Here is a 26521-nt window from a genome sequence, read left to right on the forward strand (position 1 = left end):
AGAAGTTTGTACGTTCTCCCCGTGACCCTGTGGTTTTCTGGCTTCCTTCCATATTCCAAAGACATACTGGTTAGTAGGTTAATTGGTCGCAGGGGTTGTGATTGGGTTGTGCAGGTTTGTTGGGCTGGAGAGGGCCTGTTACCGTGCTGCATCTCAAAATAAAAATAAAATATATTGTTTTCAGGAGTCCGCCTACACCTTCTCTCACCCTTATTTTTTTGCTAACAAATCAATTTATGAGTTAATTATTGAATTTTCAAAAACACGGCAGATTGCATGGAATAGTTACCGTTTCATCAAGAGTTACATATAATACCTCAGAAATCCTGCTTTCAGCTTACTCTCAAAGGTAACATTCATGTAGGGGCATTGTTTCTTTCACCTTCCTTGTCTTGTCACATCTTTTGTCACTGTAAAACCGTTTCTTTCACGTCTGATACCTGTATTGGTTATCCATTGATCAGGCCTGTTCTGGGGGTACCAGCTGTCAGCAAAGCCCTGCAAAAAATCAAAGCAGGACAGATATGCTCGTCTTCCTGCCAATAAATTCCTCTCTAATAAGTCCCTTAAAGCTGATCAGGCAATTTTAAAAGGCTCTCACAGCTGATACTTTAAAACCTGCTTATTGGTTTTTTGGAAACATAACTTGTTTTTTTTAAAATCTAAAAATATCCCTATTGACAGGTAAGATGGGAAGACAAAACATCCCCAAAAGGGTAATTGTTAATGATGACATTTGAGGACGGAAGGGGTTTTGAGGCCATAATACTGCTTCATATTACTCTGTTACATTTGTTTGAATGGAAAACAGTAAAAAGGGCATACTTTTTGTTTGCTGTTATGCAAGTTGACTATTTGTCCTAATCAGTGACACATATTTACTAGAATTGCATTAAATGAACGATCCTTCACATAGAACTCGCACGTTTAGAGCTGCTTCATTCATCATCTGAAAATTGAGACCTGGTAAACTTTTCCCTTCCTCTGGTGAGATGGTAGACATGCATCAAAATGTTAAAAAATGATTGGTGAGAGGGAACTGTCACCCATTTATCAAGGAAAAGGAACATTATTTGCTAATTTCCAAACCCGGGCGGTGACAGGGTGCTTCGTCTTTAGACCCATGGTGACCAACTTGGCCTTTTTGTTATTAGTACAAGTCAAGCGCTTTTTGGCTGCTGCTAACAAGACACATTTGTCTATCATCACAGGGTGCTTTATTTTTTTCCCAGGCAACTGTGACCAAACCTTGTTCTCTGTGTCATGATTGGCCCTGTTCAACCACGTTGTGGTAATGTTGGGCGGCAGAGGAACTGATAAATCACAAAGTTTTCTCGTCAAGGTGAAGGTATCGACTCAGCTGCACCAAAACTGACAAAATGTAGCGGGGAGAAGACAGCAATTCATCATCAAAAAGGACAAAAGGGTCATTCTGGCTTCACTCAATAAATGCTGATTTTTTTACATTTTGAATTGGTTGATTTGTTTTTGCCTACTTTTGCTTAAACTAAAAAAAAGATCCTAGTAGCTATTTGTTTTTGTAACGTAAATGCAATTTTACTGCAAAGGAATTAATCCCATTTCTTAGATCAAAATATCAACCTTTACTATATATAATAAAAGACATAAGGATCTTAATGTAAACTAAAATATAAATTATCTTCATGAGACCACATTTTCAATTAATTGTAAAACCATCTAAGAGTCCTTAAGTTTTATGCTTTCTCTTTATTTAATTCAGCATTTCTAATAAAATATTATACCTAAAGTAAACTAATTAACATGATAAGATTTTTTGTAAGATTAGTTGACTCAATTTTGATAACTGGGAGGAAATAAATGTCTGGAGTATTTCCTTCTCAGTCACGGGGGAGGTGATTGAGAGTTGATAACATTTTTTTGGAAAAGAGCTTAAAATGCTGTTACTTAGAAAGTGAAAAAAATCACTTTAGTGTGATGGCTTCAATTTCCAACTGATGAAAATTTCCATTGTGCAAACTGTCTTAAGAAATTAGAATGAACTGTTGTGTGCTCTTCAAGTGCCTGGCTCCAAGAAGCCATAAACTTATCCAAATGCCAGAATTCTTACATCTGTCCCTTTAACTAAGGACATATTGTACTCTCTAATCCCAGTCCAACTGATACAGCAATTCCTCATAGTATTCTTTAACCCCAGGGCTGGGTTTGGTAGCTGTAGTTTTAGTATAACTATAAAAGCTAAAATCAAAGGCATTCTTCAAGGTATGTAAACAGAATTGTTTGAATGCAATCCAATAGTTGTCAGCAGGGGCATTTTTTATACAGAAGACAATGAGATGTCCCTTCTCTGTGGCTAGTGTCACATATCAGTACTATTATTTACTGTCAGGTACTCTCGAGTGGGAAGACAATCCCTCTGTGATAGGCCCAGTTAGACTGCCTATATGAATGCCTGGGGACAATGTCAGGGTTATAGAAAAGGTAGTTCCCGTCTTCCAATTATAAGCTAACATGGCAGTTTTCCCACTGTCAGTGTGTGCACTTTGAGGAAAATTCCTTGCCATTATCTGATCGAATGTAATTATTAAGTGACCTGTGAATTCAGTGTCTGTAATTGGAACAAGTGGCTGCAATTGAGCATGTACTTTTTCCCTTTGCAATTTATGGCAAATCAGCCAGTACTGCAGAACAACTGCTGGTTAGTGTTTGAAACATCTGGGAATCCTGATGAGCAAAACCATTGCAGGGCTGTTAGAAAGAAAGAGCTCACCAGAATCCTTTCTCCCCCTTTTTTTTGATGTTTTTTAACAAATATCTGAACATGTGGGCTGTAGTAGGGGGAAAGGATATTAGCACTGCTCCAACAGGCAAGGCTGCTTCTAGATGAATGATGCAGTCAACCCACCATGGCGTTGTGCTTCCTATGCATTTCACAATGCTTGGCTCACCCTGCCAAGTTCTGTGATTGAAATTCATTGCCAAATTTATTGAGAAATTAATGAGAAAAGCTGCAAAGTATTGACTTTGAGAGGAAAACACAACTCATCTTGAATGAGGAGAAAAATGCAGCAATAATTTAGCTCCTATTGATTTTGCCCTGTCCATGTATTGATCTTCATTTTACAATATTAATTTGCACCTGCGATCAGCTGCAGAGGGAACCAATTTCATTTCTTCTCTCTGTTAATGTGCAAAGTGTTAGGTGTTTTCAGAAGTAGTCTATACAGTAGATGACTTCAGATGTTTTTTTTCTCTCTCTCCCCCAGCTTAAGAACTCTATATAAACACAAAACATTATCAGTTTGTTGAAACAAAAAATGTGGCTCAAGCTGATCTGGAATTTATACCTCCCTTCAGCCCCACAGGCAGTGTTTCATCTGTATGAGGAACAATCAGTGCCCAGAAATTCCAGCTCTGTCCTCATCATCATGCCCGCATCGGTTCAAAGTTCATGAAATTTCTATGAGCATTGATCCCCTCCCATTGATTTTTTTTTTCGCAGGAGATCTTTGAAATTTTAATTTCCGAGCATCTGAATTTCTCATACATGAAATGGAGTTGCTGGAGACGGTTCGGTTGATGATAAAGTGGGGGACTTAGCACCATTTCGAAGCCCAAAGAAAACTAGGCTTTTGTGGACCTTGTGCAATGCTTTAAGCTTGAATGATTAAAAAAAAATGCGGCTCTGAAACGGTGGTAAAATATTCAGCGGGGAACTAAATATCGGTTTTGTTTTATAGGCCTGGCTTTAAAAGAACTAACCTTTTTTTGAGCATTCCTCTGAAAGCCAAGCACTATGGTAAAACAGCAGGACTTAGACATATCCCTCAGCTGCACAATCATCTGTTCACAGCAGTCTTTATCACCTGGTCAAGTTCACCTAGTTATTCATCAGTAGGACATTTAATAACCTCAAGGTGATATAATTGCTATTGGCATTTTTCCCCTTGGATTCAGGTGGTTAATGTGTAAACCACTTGTCAGCAAATAGCAGTTTGTCACTGAAATCACTACCACCCTCTAGAGGAATATATCTGTATTGAGCAATTTAATTTTACTTTATTTAATTTTTACACATTACAACCTGTTCTTTCATAAAGGTTGAAGCCTAATGTCTAGGCTGGAAGTGAGTGGGCCTCTGCGTCAAGTTTAGTACTTTTAGTGACAGTTGAGTTTTAATTGCAGGGTCTATCGTGTCTGTTAGAAAAGAGCTGCAGATGTTCTTATTATGTAGTTATGCTGCTAATGTGAAAAACTGCCTCATTATAAGGGTCTGTTTGTAGCAAGAAGATGACTGCATTATGACAAATGCGTGATTGGGAAGTTACAGGAAGATGATAATTATTGAAATGAAACTGGAACTCATTTAAAAGCTTAAACTAGCAGCTGGTATGGAGTAAATGAATGTCTTCCTGTTTTTATTATTGCAGTCAGGTTTTCTGTCAGATGGAAAATTTAAGCCAAATCAGACCAGCCCATTTTGTCCTTTTGTAGTGTGACAGCAGAAACAATGGACTGTTGGTGTTAAAAGAAGCTTCCTGCATGTGTTTTTCTTTTGCTGCATGTTTTAATGAAACTATATTTAAACAACCCTGTGAATTTGGGTGCAATTTACTTCAGCGGTACTTAACCATGCATCAAGCTGATTGACTGGCTAACATGTCCTACAGGTCTCAGTTGTATTGTACCAGTCAAGATGCTGCCATCACAATTAGGGGGATTGTCACGCTGAGGTAGAAGTGCCTAGTGCTCTCTCTGTGCCCCTGCGCTTGCACTGCTTTTAGCAGTGATCTGTGGGAAAAATTTAGCAGCATAGGTGGAGCACACAATTAGAGCACCAAGGGGAGGGGTGAAGTAGAGGGGGCGGCCGGGTGAATATATCAGTGAGCAAGCAACCTTTTGATATGAAACAGGCTCAGCATTTGATAGAAATGCACAACTTAAATGCTAACCAATCAAAACATGCAAATTAGACGGGTTAACAAATTGTTGGTAAGAATCCAAAGGAAAGAACATCTGAGATGGCAGGTTAGTCCTTCAAAACAAAAACAATGGCAAAACTCTGTACGTCATAAGTGGGGAAAATTCCACTGAAGCTGACTATTCTTGTGCTTTTCAATATAGCAGCAGGCAGATTTTACATTCGCTGGTCACAGCTGCAAGCTGTGAGTCTGATACCATTTTCTGCTGCTGCATTAGCTTCAGCAATCCCAACTTGAACTGACAACACATACCATTAAAATTTTATCAATTGTGGTATGATTAATTCCCCAGTACACTGAAATGACTTAAATATTTAGAATGTTTCTTCTGTTATGACTTTAATGCATGTAAAGTAATAAGATTAACTCTAGTGCACTCAAAAGTATTTAAATATGCATCCTCCTTGAGCAGTAAGCTATTGCTGTACAGCTTGTAGAAATCATTGACTGTATTTTGTCATGTCAGACCCTATTTGTATGACCTCGTATAGATACTGGCTGTCTTATGATGATAGGATATCTGCCCCTTTCAAAGACTGACTGATTGTTTGCCTCATTTGGCACAGTTTTTGATTCCCTTGTTTTCTGTTGTTTTATTCATTCAGATTTAATGGCTTTGAAATTTTCCCTTTTCAGAAATACCTTCATTTTTCTGTGCACTAATTTTGGCTTACACCGGCGGCACTGAAGTATAGTCTTGGATTGTAATACGATCCTTGTGTAAACCATTGCCAAAAGAAATTTAACAGTCCTATATCCAGTGAAGAGTGGCACTATAGCACAATGCTTTGCAGTATTGGTAACCCGGGTTCAATTCCCGCCGCTGCCTGTAAGGAATTTGTACGCTCTCTCTGTGACTGCGTGGGCTTCCTCCCACAGTCCACAGACGTGCCAGTTGGTAGGTTAATTGGTCATTGGAAATTGTCCCGCGATTATGCTAAGATTAAACTGGGGGATTGCTGGGTGGCATGGCTCAATGGTCCAGAAGGGCCTGTACTGTGCTGTTATTCAATAAAATATAATTTACAGTGTATTTTGTGTTATTCGTGTAGATTATTTACCTCAGAAGTAAAGGAGCATTGCAAACTGCTAATTATTCACAAACACATCCTATTATTTTTAAATCGGGGAAAAAGAAGTTTCCGTGTTATTTTTTTAAAAAAACTGCACTGTTTGAATGAACAGTTAAAGATCTTTGATCCATTTACACGTGAACAAGATTCATGTATGCATTCATATCGGATGCCTGGGAGCCAATAGATTCCTCTATAAATATAGCAATTGTCCTGATAACAAATATAAGGGCTGGAGTGGGAACTACAAAACATTAACATAAAGCACAATTGACTGTACTCTTTTCCATATTTCTTCTCAGCTCTGACTTTAGCTTACCCGAGGCTCCTTCTCTAATTATCCACGAGGTCAGTAAGCAAAATTGGGAAGAAGCTGGGAGATCAATACAAATTATCCCTGAGCAAACCAGTGCTGACAGTTTGAATTGCAGCATATGTTTACCCAAAATCAGGCAATTTATCTTAATATCAGCAAAGTAATGCAGTGCAGGTGAAAGGTCAGGCAATCTCTCCACCTCATAATTACCCAGTTCTAAAACAGGAAAGTGGTATTGATTGGTCAGGCTCAGTGCTCTGTGAATAGGACGTGCCAGTGGCTTGCCCTGCATGCTGGACTCTTGGCTTGTAAACTTGGCACAATGAGGATTAATTAGATAGGGGGTGTATGTGTGTTTGTGTGTGTGGCTATGTGGGAGGGGGATTGATAAAGGGATGTTTTCATCTACTGGTTGTTGGTCCTGCAGGAAGAGTGGTGTGCCCTTCATTCTGCTAGGCAGTAGGATGATAAATCTTGTGTTGTTCTGCACTCCGAGGTTGAGGGCCTGATCGGCTGCACATTTGAGGAGGGTGGAGACAGAAGTCAGGGTGGATTTAGCCTGTTATTAGTCAATCTGCTCTGCATATTGCCAGCTGTTCTGAAAGCGCAGAAGCAAACAGAAAGAAAAACTCGGGCTGCTATTTCAGAGCATGCCAACTATGTTCCCATTGTTTGCTTTCTTGATCAAACTATGTTTTAATTTCCTCGATGTACCTTTGTTAACGTCTTAAAATTTAGTTTCTCATTCCCTACCCATTTCAACCAACAAAACGTAGAGGAGGCTTGAGGAGACCTAAGTTAGAGGGACAAAGTAAGAATTTAATCTGTAGTTAAAGAGAAAGTTTAACACATGGTCTTACACTGAAAAGCACTGAATATGTTATTAATTTTTTTACTGCATGAAGAAAGTATATGGTTATTACAAGTCATAAAGCTTTTGAAAGCATGCATTAAGCCAGTATCACTTGTCACTTATATTTGCATGAAATCAATACCAGTTGGCTCTCTGTCTTTTCTGATGACTTTTCATCACACCACATTCATTAAGACACACATTCGTACTGATTACTTGAAAAAATATAAGGCATCACTGTAAGTGGAAGCTGTAGAATTTTGTCCTCCAATGAAGAAATGCAGCACTTTATTTAATCCTTTCGAGCAAGACATTTTGCTAAGCTATACGGGAGCCTCATCTGTCCCAGCACACAAGGCTTTGCTTGACACACTTGTATAGGCCCAGGCAGAGACATGACAAATTGTCCCCGAAGTCAATGCTGACAGCCTCTGATGATTAATGGTCTGATTATGAAGTGGTTTTACACATATAGAATTTACATCACAGAGAGTTAGAAATTTTGCCATGTCACATACACTGAAGCATTTTGAAGAGCTTTACTATTTGTGCAGAAAAGGAGGGCAAAATCCTGGCAAAAGCCATGTCATGTAAAATCAATACATTGAATCAATGCTTTATTAACAAGAAAATGTCTTACTTCACATTCCTATGTGGACCTTTGTCTCCGGGATGCATGATGGAATGTCAAATCAAATAGAACTCTTCAAGTTTCTGTCATGTTATTGAGTGCATATGTGCTAGCTCCTCACATTGATTACAAGATCTACTGTCTGTGTTTGCACAAATAATTGAAGCACTTGATAATAAAGTTGGCCAATTATTTTGGGTAATATTTTCAAACAATGTATCCCAACCCTCCCTCAGTGAGTTGCAGCCTTCGTGTTCATTTGTGTTCAGCAAACCTGCTGAGTTGTTTGGTGTTAATCATGAAATTACATGCTGACTAATGAGTGATGGCCTAAATTGCAGGCTGAGTAATGAATAGATGGAAGCAGCTCTTATTAGTCTCAGGAAAACCATTGATTTATGTAGCACCATGCTCCATGGAGTCACTCTCTTGAAAATGATATCTACATCAAGAAGTAATATACTCTAATAAGTATTTTCATCTCCATTCTAGTCCACAGGCCTCCAGGCTCAGTTTTTGTTTGAGTCAGACAGCACTATAATAAAGCCTATGACTCCTTATAAAGCTTGTTAAACACAATGTGTGCAGTCTAACTGAGTCGGAACCATGATTCATACACTGTACACAGCAGCATGTGCAACTGATTTATAGCGGTGCACAGTTCATACTCAAAATTACAATTTGAGGAAAAAAAGATTAATTACTATTTGTGGCCTGCAATTTCACAAGGCTAGTGCATTGCAGTCTTCGAGTGATAGTGCTCTACATCAGTTTGTAGTCAGCCATTCACAGATTATTAAAGCCTTGCAAGATTAAGTGCTCCTCCTGCCTGGTTTCTGCGCAGGCAATATGCTAGACAAAAAAGGACCACAGGGATAAATCTGGAGCTTGCAATAGCTGGACATATGTCATCATTGCCAGTTTCCCATAAATCCTCTGCCTGTACAGAAGTGGCCTATGATGGAGACATCACATCATGACTGCTGTGATTGCTGCATATAGTCCCAAGACCTACAACTGTGTTACCACAGAACCAATTCCATGATTCACTGTGAAAGGATTTATCACAGTATTTAACAGAAGGAAATACATTCCGAATTGAGTTAGAAATACACGGGGATGAAAGAGAAGCTAGTTATTTAGGAAAATCATTTGGATTGTTGTTATAAGGCTAACTAGGGTGTAAAGCAGTATAAAAGCCACTGCTTTAACCTTACTCTTAAAATAATATGAAATGTCTTTTCAGCAATTATAGAGATAAAAATACTGTATTCCTTTATTGCTTATTTCTTTTTGGTTTGTTAAAAACAAGGGCTACTGTCACTGCTGATAAAACAAGGTTTAATAACTGTTTTAACTCTGGATATCTTTCAAATTAAATGAATTCTTCCAAATATTTGCAGCTTTAAATGAACCAACCATAGACTATGGATTCCAACGGTTGCAGAAAGTCATTCCCAGACATCCAGGTGATCCTGAAAGGTTACCAAAGGTCAGTACCCTGCCTCCAGAAAAGGAAACGTAATTATTTACTTGATTGGTGATTTTTTTCTTTAAAAGTGAATTCATATTTGCTGTCTCAACATGTAAAAAATCCATTTATGAGAAGTTTTTGGGTAGTGGTTGGTTTGTGTGGGGGGGCTGAGGAGGAGAATGAGGTGAGTGTTTGCAGGGCTTGGGGTAAAAGAACTAAATTAGTGAGGGTAACCCCATCCAGGAAAAAGGAATAAATGCATTGGAGATGTTTTTTTTTCATTCCAGCGGCAAGAATATGAACTTTATGCATTGTGAAATAGTTCAATTAAACGTTTTCCACTCCAGTAAGCTATAGTGATTTTATCAAAGCTACTCCGTTCTGATCTATGATTATTTGACTCTTGTTTTCTTTTCATTTTCAGAAACTTGATTTGGTTTAATCTTTTGTTGACAAAGCTTTTGTCATAAGTCCATGTCTTAGCTGGCTAACAAATGAAGGCCACACATTAATATTGAAAGCATTCTCATTTAATTTCCAAAGGAGAAGTGTTAGTGTCTACACATGCAGTGAACTCAAATCAAAATATTTTCATCTTCATGTACAGCATGAAAGATAAGGAAAATTTACAATTTTCATCCTTTGATGCAATTTTTAATAAAAAAAAACATTTATCATCTGTTTATCAAACATAAAATCCCTGACTATGGTTATAGCTAATCAGTTTACTGTGAATTTCTACTAGTAAATACCAAGGGCACATTTGAAGCTTAATATAAATAGCAAGTCCTTTTTTGGGGGGGAGAAAAGTGCTTTGACTTTCCAACAGTTCAATATTTGGCTCACAGCAGTGGGTTGTAGCATCGGTCATTGCTATAAAAATTCAAGTATTTGACTTCTATGCTCCTTAAAATTTTGTAGTGGTAACGTTAGGGGGAAAAAAGTTAGATTTTTCATCTCTTGCTAACTTTACCTACATTTGTTAATTGAAGATAATTTGCATGCTTTAAATGCTGGTGTTTTTGCGTCACACGTCCTGTTTTAGGATTTTACAAAATGCTGCGTCACTGATAAAAGACAAAGGAATAAAGTATTCTTCTTTAGAGTATAAAGCATGAAGCAAGATTTAGCATGTGCATTTTTTTCACAGGCTTAGAACATGACAGGCCAGTTAGCGTACACCCACAAGTGCTGCATTACTTAGCTCTTTTAATTCAGGTGAAACAGTATTGTTCAGGCTTCACACAAAACGATCACTGGATAAGATGAAATCTAGCAGTTTCAATAAACAACATAAATATTTGATTTTGTTCTAATGGACCCAAATGTGGAGTTCAGCGGCATGTAAATTAAACTGCCAAGCGATTCATCATTGTTAAGCCAGCCGTCTGAGGTTGGTTTGCCAGGGTCATAGCAGCTTCCAAGTAAAATAGCAATTGGCCCCAACGTATATTTTAAATCAAACAAGAACAGGAATAAAAAAAAATCGCCATAGAGCATTACAAACAGTGTAAAATAACAGAAATAAAGGATGTAGCTCTAAGAATGCGAATTGTATATCTCGCTAAAGCTGAGCAGTGGAGAGAGCTCCTTCCACCACGACTTCACCCTGGAGTTGATAATATTACCACAGTATTGATTTTTTTTCAGCAATTTTTTTGAAGATCCGTAATGCACGTGGTCTGACGGATAATTGTACTGCGACAGAAAGCCAATACTTTCTGCATGTATTGCTTTGGACATACACTAATAATGTTGCTATAGTGACAAGAAGTTGGGCTGAATTGAAGTTTACCTCCTAATTTTAGACAACATCAAAAATGAGCTGACTGACCCTATGGGAGTGGCACAAATAGGCAAATGTTATACACAAATCCAATGAAAACAAAGCAATAAGAAAAGGCATTCAAGTGCTAAAAACAAAGATTGAAAGGTAAAGCTTTTAAGTGAACAGAGACAGAAGAATTCTCATTCTTCTTAAGGCTTGTTTTAAGATTGCATAATTTAGCTCTACAATATATAATATTTTAACAAGCAGAAGATAGAAAAATAAATTATGTATTCTGGTCTGCCTTGACAAATTATATTTAATCTAAAGTGAGTAAGCAAAGGATGGTTTTTCCAGCATAATTAATTGCACGCATTTCATCTTTTCCCCCTATTTCTAGCGGCAAACACAAGTCTATTATGTTTTCCTTTGTCTAATATACAAAAATTTATTTGGAATGCATCCATGTTGAGCAATTACCCAAGCATTAAAATTCATCTTCGTTCCTTGCGTTTTTGAAGTAGCTACATCTAATGGTTCTACACTCTTCATTGTATTCATAACCCGAGGCAAGAACTAACAGAATAATTGCTTTACAGTTTTATAATGACATTAGCACCTGCAGCAACATCACCTTGGTTACCTTTTCTAACTGTGATGATATATGCTATTCTAGGTGATCGGGCATGTGAATAATCATGTATATTCGAACTGTTTCAGACCAGAGTACAAGTATGAATACTGGCAATAATAAAATTGTACACTCATTGTGAAACAACTGCTGAAATCATCTGAGGTTTAATAGTTTCCATTTAACTTGAAGTCTGTTATGTCCTATTGAAAAGCAGCCAATTACACTTATGGCTAAGGTTTAGAAATTTCCATTGAAATGCTTTTCAGCCACCATTCCCCACTAATCGTATTCACAGCATGAGGCTGTGTACATCAGCTCGGCATACTGTTGCAAAACAAACTTGTTCAGAATATCCTTGACTGATTGGGTTCCACTTTTTGTCTCTCTGTAATATTACTAGACCACCTCTCAAGAGCAGAGCTGGAAGTAGAGTTCATTAGTTAAGATACTATCCAGTAATAGGCAGATTAGTGATGAGAGCTCACATCATTTCCTAAACTATCCTTATGTTCCAGTTGCAAAGTAGCATATGGACAAGTAGGTGTAGGATATTTTCTGGGAATGAAAAATAGCTGGTAAATGCACCCATCTTAATTGCTTTAATCGTTGCTTAAAATTGAAAAGCATGTAAAAATCTTGCAATATGATAGGAGAGATTATGAGTAATTATTAACACCTCTGAAAAACACTTTATCTTGCTCAGAGAGAGCTGCTCTTGCTGATGAAACCTGATTAAGACAGCTGTGCCTTTCATTGATTGTACCTGCTTCATGACAAGTATAATTCTTTATTTGTATGCAAACTAGATGCATGCAACATCAAGCATAGACACCAATTTCAGAGGTAAATGCCCATTGTACGAGCCATCCAACCGGTAACTTTCTATATTAAATGCTGTTCCTATAAACGTATGGCATGCGCAAGAAGTGATGCCTACAGTGATTAATCTTGATAAATAAAGGATGGGTCCGTTCTTTGAGATGAAAGACACTTTGAGCCATGGTTAGTGCTACAAACACACATATTTTCCTTTGAAATGCTAGTTTAAATTTGATGGTAGAAGACACTCACCATATTATTTTTGGCTGCAAACAGCTGAAGTCTATTTACATGAAAAGGTTAAAAGAATGCATTAATTTTAACCTTTTGCAAACTATTGCAAAGTATCAGCACCAGAGACAGCTCCTGCACTACTTCACAGGAGGTCAATTTTTGTCTTTTCTCTACTGATGTGAGCCTTTAATTAGAAAACCCATCATTTGGTCATGGCAGTGTGTTTTTCAAAGAACAGCAAATTTGTAAAATTGTACATGGCATGTTTTCTTCATTAATAGAGTTAAATTGTGAATTAGTCCATGCAACTGTAAAACTAAAAAGAGGAATTCAGACAGGGATAAGACAAAATTCAGTTCATCCATACCCTCAGGCATAAGTACTCTACAATCTCTGGATGTGAAGTCATTTATGAAGTCCTTTACAACATGCAGTCAAAGAGGTTAATTGAAAAATTTCTTAATGTCATTATGAAAGAACTAGATTAACCTAAGTTAATTCACTTCATTGTTCAGAATAAAGAGGAATAAGCATTGAACCCTCTTGCAAATTTGGGGCATGAATTAGGGGTGAGATGGTGTCTTTGAAGACACAGCCAGTTTAATTAAGATATGGAAAATTGCTCATTGTTCTTCGCTACTAAAGTCCGAGGAATTAGCAGCCAGAAGTGGTGCCTGTACCTTTCATATCTACTATGTGTTTGTTTGTTAAATACCCACAAGGCTACATCATTAAAACTCAGGCTTACCTTTCTTTAATTCAGCATCTTAGCTAGAGACGAAAGCATGTATTAGGAGGTAGTCTTATGGAGATCTGTGTTCACAAAATAGCTACATTAATGAATTTGAACAGCTTTATTTACAGTTCTCGATTTGAAGTCGTTTTCCTGATTTTGTGTGTGTGTGTGTTTGCCTGTGTATCTTTCCATTGGACTTGCAGAGACAAATTCAAACTGTTGATGTATTATGCATTCACTGACTGATTTTATTCAATATTTAACTCACTGCAGGAAGTATTACTGAAGAGAGCAGCTGATTTAGTAGAGGCCCTATATGGAATGCCACACAACAACCAGGTATGTTAAGAATAACTAACGTGTAGCAAATGAATGAATAATTCAGCATGTTATATTAAATAATATAACTAAACAATTATTACAAAACATGGCATCAAAGTGAGGCTTTAATAGTTTATTAACAGTATCTGATATCTTGATACGATACATATGAAAAATGTACCATAAGAGATGTGTGGAAGCCTGATCTTGTTTTTATAGATGCATATGGAATTGATTGTACAAAATTACACCCCAAAGCAAAACTATTTAGTTGCTAGAAAATAAATGGAACCCACAGTTTACTATTCAGTGCTGGCTGAAGGGATATGGCAGTGCACAAGTGCTACAATTACTCTGTTAACAGCTGGGTGATATGGAGGTCAAGCAGTAATGGCCCAGACCCTCTGCCTCAAGATAGTGCCCTGACTTTCATCATGCCTTTTTGTATTAACAAGGCGACTAAGATTAGCTTACCTTACAAGCCCAGAAAATCCTGGACTCCAGCAGCATGTCCTGAGCATCTGGAAAAGCGTTGACTAATGCTCCTGAAATACTACCTGAGAAGTGCCGATGCTCTTCCGCACAGTCTCCTTCACTGCAGCCCTCAACTCCAAACACAAACTTGGCCGGTTATACAAAGCTGTGAGCCTTTTTAAATATCTCAAAGCTACTGACATTCCAAGACGTTCTAATACTTTTAAAGGTGAATGGAATAGCTGAAGGGAATTAAACAGTTATGAAAATTGTAATAAAATAATAAATCATTTCAAAAATATTAAACTAAGCCAAATTGATTGAAAAATAATCTTCCTTTCCTTTCATTTCATTTGCTGCAGCCCGGGAAACCCCATTGAAATCAATGGGGTCGAGGATCCTGTGTCAGGTCTAACCTAGACCAGGATCCAAGGGCTGATTCCCCAGCATAAATTGAACTCAGTTGCTGGACTCCATGGAGAGCAAACTGTCAGTTTTGGCGTTTTAAATCTGTCATTAAGCCTACACTTCCCTACACACGTGTGGAATTCTTGGGCTTGATTTTGTTTACCAGCAAAATCCAGCTCAAGGAAATTTCACCATGCATGTTATATATTGTATATTGAAATCTTGCAGCTTGCTTGTTATTGAAAGAAAGTCTTGCTTTTACATTGCCTTCTTTGTCCCTGTCAGAACATTCTGAACAGTCCATCTGAAGTGAAGGGAAGTGAAATTATAATGTAAAAAATGCAATAGCCACATTGCCATAGCAGGTTCTGACCAATAGCAATGTTATGACCACCACATTATCTCTTTTTTGATTAATGCTGACTGAGGCTATATGGACTAGAAAATCAAATAAGACATTCTACCTTTTTGAAAATATATCTTGGAAATTTTATGTCCAAATGACATAGCAGGTCATTTGAATACTGACATTTCCAACAGTGCAACCCTTGGTACTGCATTATGCTCAGATTACTAGAATGAGCGTTGAAACTCAGTCTCATAAGCAAAAGTACTTTCACCTAAAAGTCCAAGAACAAACTTCCACACTAGTGGTTGTTTGAGGGATCCCCCCCCCCCCCAAATTGTTTAATAGGTAAAGGAAATCACAAGTATTCATCATTTATCTGTAAGTTAAAACTTAACTTATCCACATAAACAGAGAGAGAGAGATCCTCCTACCTATTTCATATTATTCAACTATGTTGTATTATGGATGTGACATGTAAATTTACTATTTATGCAAGAGATAATTTTTATTTGTATTTAATAGGTGATAGAAATCATTTTGGAAGTAAATTTGTTTATTGAAAAATTCAAAGCAAGAATATAGTTTTGTGTTAGATCAAACTGTAATAATCCTGATTTGACACATGACATAGAAATATAGTCATGTTTCCAAATAATCTTGATGGTTAAACAGCTACATGGTCAGGCTACTAGTTAATATTCTGAGGTCTTTATACAGTAAAGTTTGAGTGTGGATTTGCACTTTTAACTTGGAATTTATTGCCTATTGTTGTGAAATGTTGAAAATATAAATTCTTCAGGCTGCAAGCTTTGGCAAAGAAGAGGATTTTACAGTAATTTATATTGTTTTATATTTTGAACATCAGCTGCTGGGCAGCTTGATGTAATACCTTGCTTTCAGGGCAAAGCTAAACCATTCATTTGTTTCTCGCAGCAAGTTCTTTTTGTCAAGATGACTCACATTTAGAGATTAGTTGTGAGTCCATTCTGAAAGGATATCTCTACGACAGCAGTGAAATACATTCATAATAAACCTTCAGAATGATGCCATGAGATGAGCCATAAATATACAACGTTTTTATCTCTGAAATCTAAGTTGCATAATGTTTCCTTTTGTATTTGGAGTAAGTCACTTTTATGTGTATGTGCAATATTCTGTCTAATTTCCAGGAGATAATTCTCAAACGCGCAGCTGATATTGCTGAAGCTCTGTATAGTGTGCCACGTAATCACAACCAGCTTCCTACTCTCGGCAACACCCCAGCTCACAGTGGTATGATGGGAGTTAATTCTTTCAGCAGCCAACTAGCAGTCAATGTGTCAGAGTCATCACAGGGTAATGACCAAGGTATGTTGGTGTTCTGGAGATAAGTTCCTACAGCAACCGTTTCACCTCAGTGTCAACAAGTCCTGCCTTGCATTAACTTTAGACATTTTGGTAATATTTCATAGTCCCTTTACCTAATTGATCTCTTTGCCTGTCGTTTAGCAGTCCAACTGTAAAACATCCTCAACCCCTGTTACTTTGGCATTGTAGTGAATTACTCTCCCTGCATAAAGTGCCTAAATCAGGTACCATGCTGTTGTTTCAAATACTTATACATCTGCCATGTTGGAAGATGAGAACCAATCAGTCATTCTGTTTAAACTTGAAATGTGTTTGACAGTGTCAATTTATGAATGAACTGCAAGGTAAAGAGTAGCAAACAAAATAAAGAAACCTACAGACTTAAAACCCCGCTAGTTCGCAAATCATAAAATCTTGCATGGGTTATCAGTGGTTCCTTATGATACACACTCAGCACCTACTCAGCGATTCAGGAACAGCTTCTTCTCCTCTACCTAATGATTTCTAAGTAGACAATGAACCCATGAACATTACCTCACTACTTTTTTATTTTTTTTTTGCAATACTTAACTATTTAATATATATATTTACTGTAGCTCTCAGTTTTTTTTCTCTTTATTTATGTACTGCTGCCATAAAGTTAACAATCTCATGACATATGTCAGTGATTTTAAATCTGTTTCTGACAGGGATAAATTCCCTATTAATTTAAGTTTAATGCTTTATATATAGTCTATTGAACAATTTTTTTTGAATGACCTTTAGTGCCAAATTAAACACAAATTTGTGGGTTAACTTAATGTTCCACATGAAATATAAGCTCATTTTTATCCTTCCCGAGGAGTGTGTGAGCATCATTTCCAATGCAATAAATACATTCATATATTTTATGAATGTGTTTATATGGTCATATGAACACACTAAGCTGCAATTTGTTGCAAAGTTCTAGTAGTTACTTAAAGAGTGGCTGGGAATTACCTGTGAATGTGGTGATCCCAGCCTTGGTAGCTACTCAATAAATTAGTGTTGCTCTTTAGCAAAAAGTCCTCTACAGAACTGAAAAATCTACCTGGGACGTTTGTCCTGCCAGAGGAAAGCGAGTCAGTTTATTTTAGTTGACTTACAATCAAGATGTTTAATCCAACCTAATTAATAACTGTGTGATAATATTTTCCTATTCTGCAATGATTATTTTGGCCAGCAGTAATAATCTGATTTAGCTTGTCATACAAATCTCAAAAGTTTAAGAGGAAATGAAAGTTACCTTGAATTTCAAACTGATCAAAACAAACTATACAAGAAATAACACCAACACAGGATTGCTGCTGCAAATTGAGAAGAGCCCATTCATGAAAGGGACCGTTCGGCAATAATATTGTTAATCAGTTGTGATGATTTTTAAAAAAATTTTTTTTTATTAGTTTTTCACAACATTTTACAAATTAAAAACCCCAAATCCCAATGAGGAACATTAATACAGTGCAAAATTAGGCATACAATAACAATATGCTACAAAGGAAGAGAATTTAACAAAAAAAGCACCTAAATTAAAGACAGGTAAGCTTAGTATCCTCCCCAAGCCCCACAACCCAAGAAAAAACAACAACAACTCCAGACCAACCACACCACAATATAGAGAGTATAAGTCAGGACAGTCAAACTCCCAGACTGTGAATACACTTAGCAACAGAGGATAATAATGCCTACTACCAGAAAAAAAGAGGGAGCCGAAAGCAAGGGACCGAGAAGAAGAAAAAAAAACCCTAGTCAAGAGGAAGGTTATGAAAGTACTCGATAAAAGGTCCCCAGACCTTATGGAACTTTAGATCCGAATTAAGAACTGAATAATGAATTTTTTCGAGGTCCAAGCAGGCCATAATGTCGTTAAGCCATTACGAGTTGTGATGATTTAATTTTACTTGGTCAGATTGCTAAGTATCATCTAAAGTGTAAGTTAATTGCTCATTTGTTTTTGTTATGTTAGAACATTAATGGTGTGTTTTTAATAGTTTTGATTTTCACCCATTCACATTTTGTGGTGGACATCAATAAGGATGTTTCATGCTTTAGGTATAGGATGTCACAAAGAATTGTTAACCAAAGCAAGCTTACCTACTAATAATCTGCAATGACAACCAGAAAATAGCAATATATATATATATATAATGTTAACTAAATGTTTTGTATTGTTTGTTGCAAAATAACATACTTAAGTGAGACATGCTTGAGGTGGAATTTTAAAGGTTATGTGAATGTAATAAAGATGCTCCTTGTTGCTGGACGTGCCATTTTGAGATACTTCAAATACTAAAAGTTCATTCTTCTTACTGCTTCAGATGGTGACTCAGGATTGTTGATAATTACTGGTACAACTGAATGTGAGAGTGGCTGACAGCGTATGATTGAAAAACTCTTTTATATGCCCTATCGTCAAGTGAAAGGGAAATGTGCTGCTTATCAGATAGCCACTGCACAACAGAAGGCAGCAGCCAATCAACTTGATATTTTAATACAGCATTTATTTGTAGCTCCTCAAAAGAAGAAAAGTGACTTGCATTTAAACAGAGCTATTCGTGGCCTTGGGATGTCCCAAAACACTTTACGGCAATGATGTACTTTTGAAGTACAGCCGCTGTTCAAATGTAGAAAACACAGCAGCTAATTTAAACACAGCAAGCTTCCTCAAAAAAAAACAGTGTAATGACCTGTTGGTTTGCTTTAGTGATGTTGATTGAGGGATAAGTATTGCCCAGCACACCAGAATAGCTGGTCTAATATAAAGCCATTGGATTTTTCTTACCTTCACCTGAGAGAACATTCTAGGCCCTGGGTTAATGTTTATATGAAAGCAGGAGCTTATTATAGTATAGCATTCTTGCAGTATTGAATTATACATAAGAAGAGAAGGTCTTGTATAACCACTCAAACATGCTTAACCATTCAGCAAGGTTGTGATTGATCTGATCAATGTTCTTGACACCTCTATCCTGGCTGACCTCCATAAACCCACGATTCCCCATTCCACTCTTGAATATGCACAATAATTCAATATCTACTGCTATTTTGAGTATAATATTTCAAAGATTTACTTCTCCCTGTATGAAGAACTTTTCTTTTTCTGTCTTAAATGGGAAACTTACTATGAGGCTATGCCTCTTAGTTCTGGAATCCCCCACCAGCATAAGCATTCACTTAGAATCCACCTGACAATCTTTTTCAGAACCTTAAATGTTTCAAGTAGATCATCTCGCCTCTTAAATGACCAAAACATCACAAATTTATTTTCCAAATAAAACAACTGTCTATTCCCAGGAATGCATCTGCACTGAAACGCCTGTGTGTTGGAGGAACTCAACGGGTTGAGTCGTATCTGGTGTGGGGAAAGGAGCCGTTATCATTTTGGTTTGAGACCTTGCATCAAGACTAATGCAGAGTATTGACCCAAAGTGCCAACACTTCCTTCCCCCCACCCCACTCCCAAATCACTCATGCTTCTCGATCCATTCAGTTCCTCCAGCTGATTGTTTGTTGCTCTGATTCCAGTATCTATAGCAGGGGTTCCACAGACCCCTCGGTTAATGGTAGGGGTCCATGGTATAAAAAAGGTTGTGAGCCCCAGTTCTACAGTCTCTTGTGTCTCTGGTTTTCGAACTTGAACTCACAAACTTCTGACTCTGAGGCAAGAATGGGAAATGTTTCTAAATGCAACTTTATCCAAACTAACTCTGGAGGTATAACATTAGGACATGCAGGCTTAGAAGTTCACCACCAATTTGTTAGTGCTGAATATTCTGTATAGTAGTGTCAGTGAACTATACTTCTTCTCCAGAATTCTCTCCATTGACTTCAATAGAATAAGTATTGGTAGTGAAGTAGAATGTATTGATGCTACCACATAGTGAACCTAGCACAAGCATTGAATGATGAATTTCCAGTCAGCTAGCTTGAAATATTTTTCACCAAAATAGCTGATTTTAAGACATTAGTCGTTTTTTAGCTATCAATTGTACCACTGAATCTCTCGGAGCAGTTCTTGCAGCTAAATTACCTTCAAGAACAAAATTAATCTTCCAGCAGATTTCCTTTAACTTTTGGCAAAGCATAATAATATTTAGAAAAGCAGTGCAAAGATTTCTGAAAGAGCCTTTCAAGTATTACAATGTAAACTTTTGCTTTTATAGTAGGGTACAGCCGCAACACAAGTAGTGTTTCCCCGCGTGGCTACGTTCCCAGCAGCACCCCTCAGCAGTCCAATTATAACACAGTCAGCAACAGCATGAATGGATATGGTAATGCAGCAATGACCAACCTGGGGGTACCAGGCTCTCCTGGATTTCTGAACGGTTCATCAGCCAACTCTCCCTATGGCAGTAAGTGTCTGCTTTACTAGTACAATATAAGCAGCGGCTCCATGTGCAGTTTTATCTTGAATAAATGCTTGCATTATTTTTTTTTGTGAGTTATCAGCTGCTGGATAAAAGGAGGGGTGACTCTGGAGGCTGGACATAAATAACTAATAAATTCAGACTTCAATGAGCATTAGGTATCTGGGTTCCAAGCCAAAACTGATCGAAAGTACATTTGCTATGTATATATATGACAAACAGTCCATCAGAGAAGAGTTTGCCTATTATCCAGAGAGTGGCCTAGCTGGGACATTTTATTTCTAAATTTTTGTAATATATCTAAAATTGTTTTAAAGGCCTTCTCTACTACGCCTTGTGTACAGTGCAAACCGAAGTCTCAGCCTGATTTTTTTTTTGCTTTGTTGCAGTAGTGCCGTCAAGCCCTACCATGGCAGCCTCTTCGGTCACCCTCCCTTCAAACTGTAGCAGTACACACGGCATTTTCTCATTCTCACCTGCCAATGTCATCTCTGCAGTGAAACAAAAGAGTGCATTTGCTCCTGTTGTCAGGCCTCAAGCCTCTCCTCCACCATCTTGCACCAGTGCAAATGGAAATGGACTTCAAGGTGAGCTGGTATCCTTCATTTCCTGATCCACCTTCAGGCATGCTCATCCCATACAATAATACACATTAAAATTCACAACATCTTTCCCACAGCGGAAACCAAAAACAAATATATTGCAATTGTATAGTTTGCACTGGCTAATCAATTACCTAATTAAGCCAGTAATGCACAAAACAAGTTGAAGCCAGACCTTGGCCAGATGCACTTTGTTTTGTAATCAGAGTGTGTGCTTCTATAGTCCTTGTCAACGTTTCAGCTTTCTTTGTTTCATCTTTAAGCATGCGATGGAGCTTTATTGAAATGCTTTGGTGTTCCTGACACTATATTTGTACCCTTTAGGAAAGATTTTGAAATAATATAATTTGGAGAATTTCACAGTGTTCATTGCGACTTTGATTTTACTTCGTGTGTTTACACGGTAGACGAGAGCAATGCTTCAAAATGCAATTAGACGTGACCTCAAAGTTCTGCGCAGACTAGAAGCTGCAGTACATGTTATCCAGAAGATAAAATAACTTCTGTATCAGTAATACTTTATCTGTAGGTTAATTTGATATTATTCCAGATCTGCAATTTGCCTTCCGTGTGTCCAGTTTTGATGTTTAAGTCATTAAGTCAAGTTTGAGTAGAGTCTTACTATAATAACTACTTTTAAATATCTGAAATGCCATTTGGAAAAAAAGTACCGTATAAATACATAGATCAGATTATCAATGTATTCAAATTTAATATAATTTCCTTTCAAATTATTTGCTCATGGTCTTTGGAATTTCTAAAGTAACCCAGAATTATTATTTCAACACTTCAGTAAAATAACGACAATTTTTGTTGGAAAATATAGAATAATTTAAAAAATCATGAATATTTACAGCCCCATAAACACCATTTAAACCTTTGTTGACTTGTTTACTAAGTGTCTGACTTCTATACCTCATCATGACAACTAAATATGAAGTATGTAATACTCTTGGTTATGAATGCATTTTCTATGAATGGTCTTGGTCATCTGTGACACAGATTGTTTGCAGGCGAAGAGCAAAGATAGAAATTGAACAATTCAGAGTAGTTAAGAAATGTAAGCGCTATGTGCTTAGTGTATAATGGTTTGAGGTACTGGAGACTTTTGATCTTAAACAGCCGTTGGCTTAAAACCACAGTTGTTATGATAAAATGCAATTAACAGAAAGCAAAAATTGAGGTCCCCAGCTAAAGTCAAAGTGCTGCAAGAAAAGAGGCAAGGTTGCTAAGATTTCAATTTAAGGAACCTGAGAAGTGTCTGGTCCTTGACTACTGAGTGAGTTGGTCCTGTCTGACGTTACCAGAACTGACCATGTTGTTTCTCACCTGTCAGCAGAGGAAATCTCCAGGGAGTCTGGACCACTGTATGCCATTAACAAAACGCTAAGAGAAATATCACACATGTGGTAGGCAGTATGCTGTTCACCTAAAATGTCAGATTGCTCCTCTTTTAAAAGTGAAGTCTTTGTAGGCTGTCTTGTTAAAAAGCACATTTCAGATTTTTTAGCCTGGACCTGCATGAGCCATACTAAACAGCTGCAGACAGGAATGCTCAGTCCAATCCAGTAACTTGTTCCTACAGCTAGCATTTTGGAGTTTAATTACATTATATAAGAGCTAATATCATTTATACACAAACAATTTGCCAATAGTATTTCATTTTCTTCTGTTTTAGGTATGTCTGGGCTCGTAGTCCCTCCAATGTAAGACCACATTTGTTTACCTAGAGCAACACCAAGAATCTGAGGATGAACTTCAGGGGACGTTCATTACATCTGAAGATGCTGTTAGAAAATTATGAGCAACATTGAAAACAAAAATGACCAGATCCTTCTACTGTTAAGAACAAAATAAAAACATTATTATTGAATTTACTCAAACCATTAGGAAATGATCTGCAAGCAACCTAATTCTTCATGAACAATTTCATTTTATTAACAGAACTTCCTCATATTTTCACATTTCTCTATCTTGAAGAAACAAAAAAAAGCAATGCCTATTTTGTATAAAGTTTCAGATGACGTCTTGGCTATGTCTAGTTCTTGCTATGTGTTGGGAGAAACGTTGTGGACGCACCATTTTGATTATCATGAAACACGGTTGAAATATTCCTCAAGCAGAACATTTTTCAGTACTATATTTAGATTCACAATGGTTGTGTATCTCTATAATGTGAAATAATTTTTCTGGGGTGGGTGAGGAAGGGGCCAAGGAGGTATAAGCCATTGAACTGGAAGGAGAAGATTAAATGTATGATTTAAGACACGGGGACCTACGGAGGGCTAGGGGAAAGTTATCATGCTTAAATTCATCTTAAAAAAAAATCCTGAAATTTGTAACTTATTGTAGTTAGAAATTGTAACTTTGATATTGCAAAAATTCTTCTCTTGCCTTCAACAAGCACACTGACAGAGATACAAAAGCTACTGTCTGTTGGTAAAGACTATACTTCCACTGCTAGAGCTTCCTGTTAAACAAGTGTGATCTGCAATGTTTTTTCAACTTTTGCTAGCACTGTATACTATTGCATTCTTAGGCTACTGTGAAGTCTATGTTCCTTGTACCAGAAAGTTGTCCTTTGACTTCTAGATCCTTCTCCCTAATGTGTTTTGTATGTGGTTATAAAATATTGTAGAATTTTGTGATTTTGCCAAAGTTGTAGCTAAATATTTATACACTTGTCTTGAATTTTTCAGATCCACTTAATATTAAGGAGAGAGGTTTTATTCCTTATGAAGTCTGTAAGGAGTAAAATAAGTCCTAGTCTTCATTGCTACACTTTCTTTCACATAAACACAGTCACTGAACAATTTTTTGTAACATACCAATATAAATATTGTATTTATCTTTGAAATTTTGTATATTGCTTTCCTTCATTTTATTTGATCTTGTATGTATTTGTTTGTCACGGCCAGGTATTGTGATGCCTAAGGAGCATTAAGCCAAGAACATTTGCCTACATCTATTTCATTTTATGAGATTGCTTTGTCCATATGTTTCATTTTTACTAGCGGAATCTGTTGATTTGTTCAGACCTTTCGTCCATTTTTTTTATTTGAGAAAAATCAAATTCATTGTTTATTTTTATATAATTTTTAAGTTATCTGAACAAATAATTTTGAATAAAATTGTTGTTGTATAGTCAAAAGAAATTGTTTGTGCCACATGGCTGTAATGAATAATAGTAGAAAGCGTGCATGTGCAGCAGCCACAGGAGGATGACCCAATTTGTGGTTGTAAATTATTTAGAATGTAATATTCATTTTTAGCTGCCACCCATGAATTTGCCACATAGTAAAAAAATGTATTTACTGGAAAAAAAATTTGGAGGCCTAAAGTCAAAATGGAAACTTCAGTTCATCTGGTAAACTGATGTTTGATTAAAAGATTGATAACAATTAAATACAGAAAGACTTCTCTGATGCCTTAACATTGGAGTTCTTGACAGTAACTTTGGTGCCACTCTGTCATTGGTTTACACCACAATTGATAATCATCACTGCAGCTGTCAAGGATGATCTATGGTGTAAAAAGCACAAACTTTGTACAAACACTTACTCTAATCCCCCGCAAGCCTCCACTCTGTTGTACCCGGCAAGTCCTCAGAATGGAAGTATCGTACTGCAGTGTCTGGAAGTGGAAATTTCTTTCCCAATATTTCATGCCTGACAATGCCCAAGCCTGTTTGCAAAGGCAGAAAATAGGGACATCACTTGACCATTTTTGTGCCTTTGCATAGCACTGTGTGATTTGCTAAAGCTGCATGCAAAATACTTTGCAAACTGCAGCAGCTTTGGAGGTTGAGTCGCAATGGGGAACATATATTGTCATTCTGGGCAAAATGCACATTTAGTAACAGTTATTTTGTTTAACTTAAAAGTTAAAAGAATAGTATCACATGTGCTGAATGTGCAACACATTTACTCTGTGATAGCTTCATACATCATATTTACATGGAAACGTCTCAGATTTTTCTCATATCTGAGAATCTTGTTCCAAAAGGAAGTCATGTACATGTGGAAAAAAAAATTGCAAGATTCATCATTACTGCAGTATGGTTTTGTGTTTTAGATTAATTAGTCAATGCACTCATTGCTTCCTTGTCTTCAATCTTAAAGCTTCACTACATGGTAGAAATAACTGTTAAGAAAATTACAGTAAGATTGTTTTATCTGTACATTTTTCAGATATTTAACTGTATAAAAAACTGTTCATTTTACACGATATTTAATTAAAGTATTTCTTGTCTGTGAAGTACTTTTTCAGTAATTTAATATGAGGTCTCAGAATATGTGTTGAAAGATGTGCTTATATAAATATAAGGAAGACCAGCAAAACAGTTGAGGTCATTTTCTAATTATGATTTTTTAAAATATTTTTTCCTTCAAAATGGTTAAATTTCTGCATGTCTCCATGAGCCTTGAGTGTTTTATTTTTTAACAGTACTAATGCTCTGTGCACCTTTTACATGCTTCAGACACAGCTTTAATCTCAATTTTATTTAAATTTCAAAATACAAGTTTCTGTATTCAAGTGCAAATATATTTAGGATATAGATTTGACCTACAGAAGGGACTTTTTGTGATCTCAAAAGCTTGTCTTGTACCTAAAGAAAAATCCAAGTTAGTTCTAATAAAGTTATCAAATAATTACCAAAGTGTGAAGACTATGTTTAGACAGCTTGACATGAAGTTTGGGGCATTTTTAAATACACATAATAAAAGGAGTTAGAAATTAAATACGAAAAGGCTTATTTACAGCTTTTAAGCCTATATTCTCACTGTGAAATGGACATTTTTTTAAACAACAGTCTGTTGCCCTCTGGCCTATTTTTTGTTGTTTTTTTCAATGATTAATCTGAAAGTGACATCTTCAATGGGGATTTAATTTACTGGTGTAAACTGAAAACTCCAGAAAAAAAGATACACCACCATTCCCTTCGAATACTCAGGACTCTGGCCCTGTCTTACATATTTTGGTTTTCGAGTGGTTGAGGTTTAGCAGTCATAATGTCATTTGGTGCTACAATATTAAGACTGTTAAACCAATAAATAGTAAATTATCCGTATACTTGTAATGAGCAAATTAAACATTTTATGTGTGCTCAGCAATGCCAACATGGAATACTTTGTC

The 26521-nt window shown here is 36.7% G+C and overlaps 1 protein-coding gene across 8 annotated transcripts in view; it reads left to right on the forward strand.

Annotated features, from left to right (window-relative positions):
- The window catches only part of ebf3a (EBF transcription factor 3a), a 128009-nt gene extending 102367 nt beyond the window's left edge, over window positions 1–25642 (forward strand). For 5 of the 8 annotated variants that reach the window (XM_073027561.1, XM_073027563.1, XM_073027562.1 and 2 more), the window contains 6 exons: window positions 9238–9326; window positions 13773–13838; window positions 16221–16398; window positions 20580–20768; window positions 21173–21370; window positions 23064–25642. In XM_073027561.1, the coding sequence (XP_072883662.1) occupies window positions 9238–9326; window positions 13773–13838; window positions 16221–16398; window positions 20580–20768; window positions 21173–21370; window positions 23064–23095 (752 nt within the window). In that variant the 3' untranslated portion in view covers window positions 23096–25642. The remainder of the gene's footprint in view (window positions 1–9237; window positions 9327–13772; window positions 13839–16220; window positions 16399–20579; window positions 20769–21172; window positions 21371–23063) is intronic. The other 3 variants (XM_073027565.1, XM_073027567.1, XM_073027568.1) reach the window with 2 other exon arrangements.
- The last annotated feature ends 879 nt before the right edge of the window (window positions 25643–26521 follow it).

Source organism: Hemitrygon akajei, chromosome 23 (genome assembly GCF_048418815.1).
Source record: "Hemitrygon akajei chromosome 23, sHemAka1.3, whole genome shotgun sequence".
Taxonomy (NCBI): Eukaryota; Metazoa; Chordata; class Chondrichthyes; order Myliobatiformes; family Dasyatidae; genus Hemitrygon; species Hemitrygon akajei.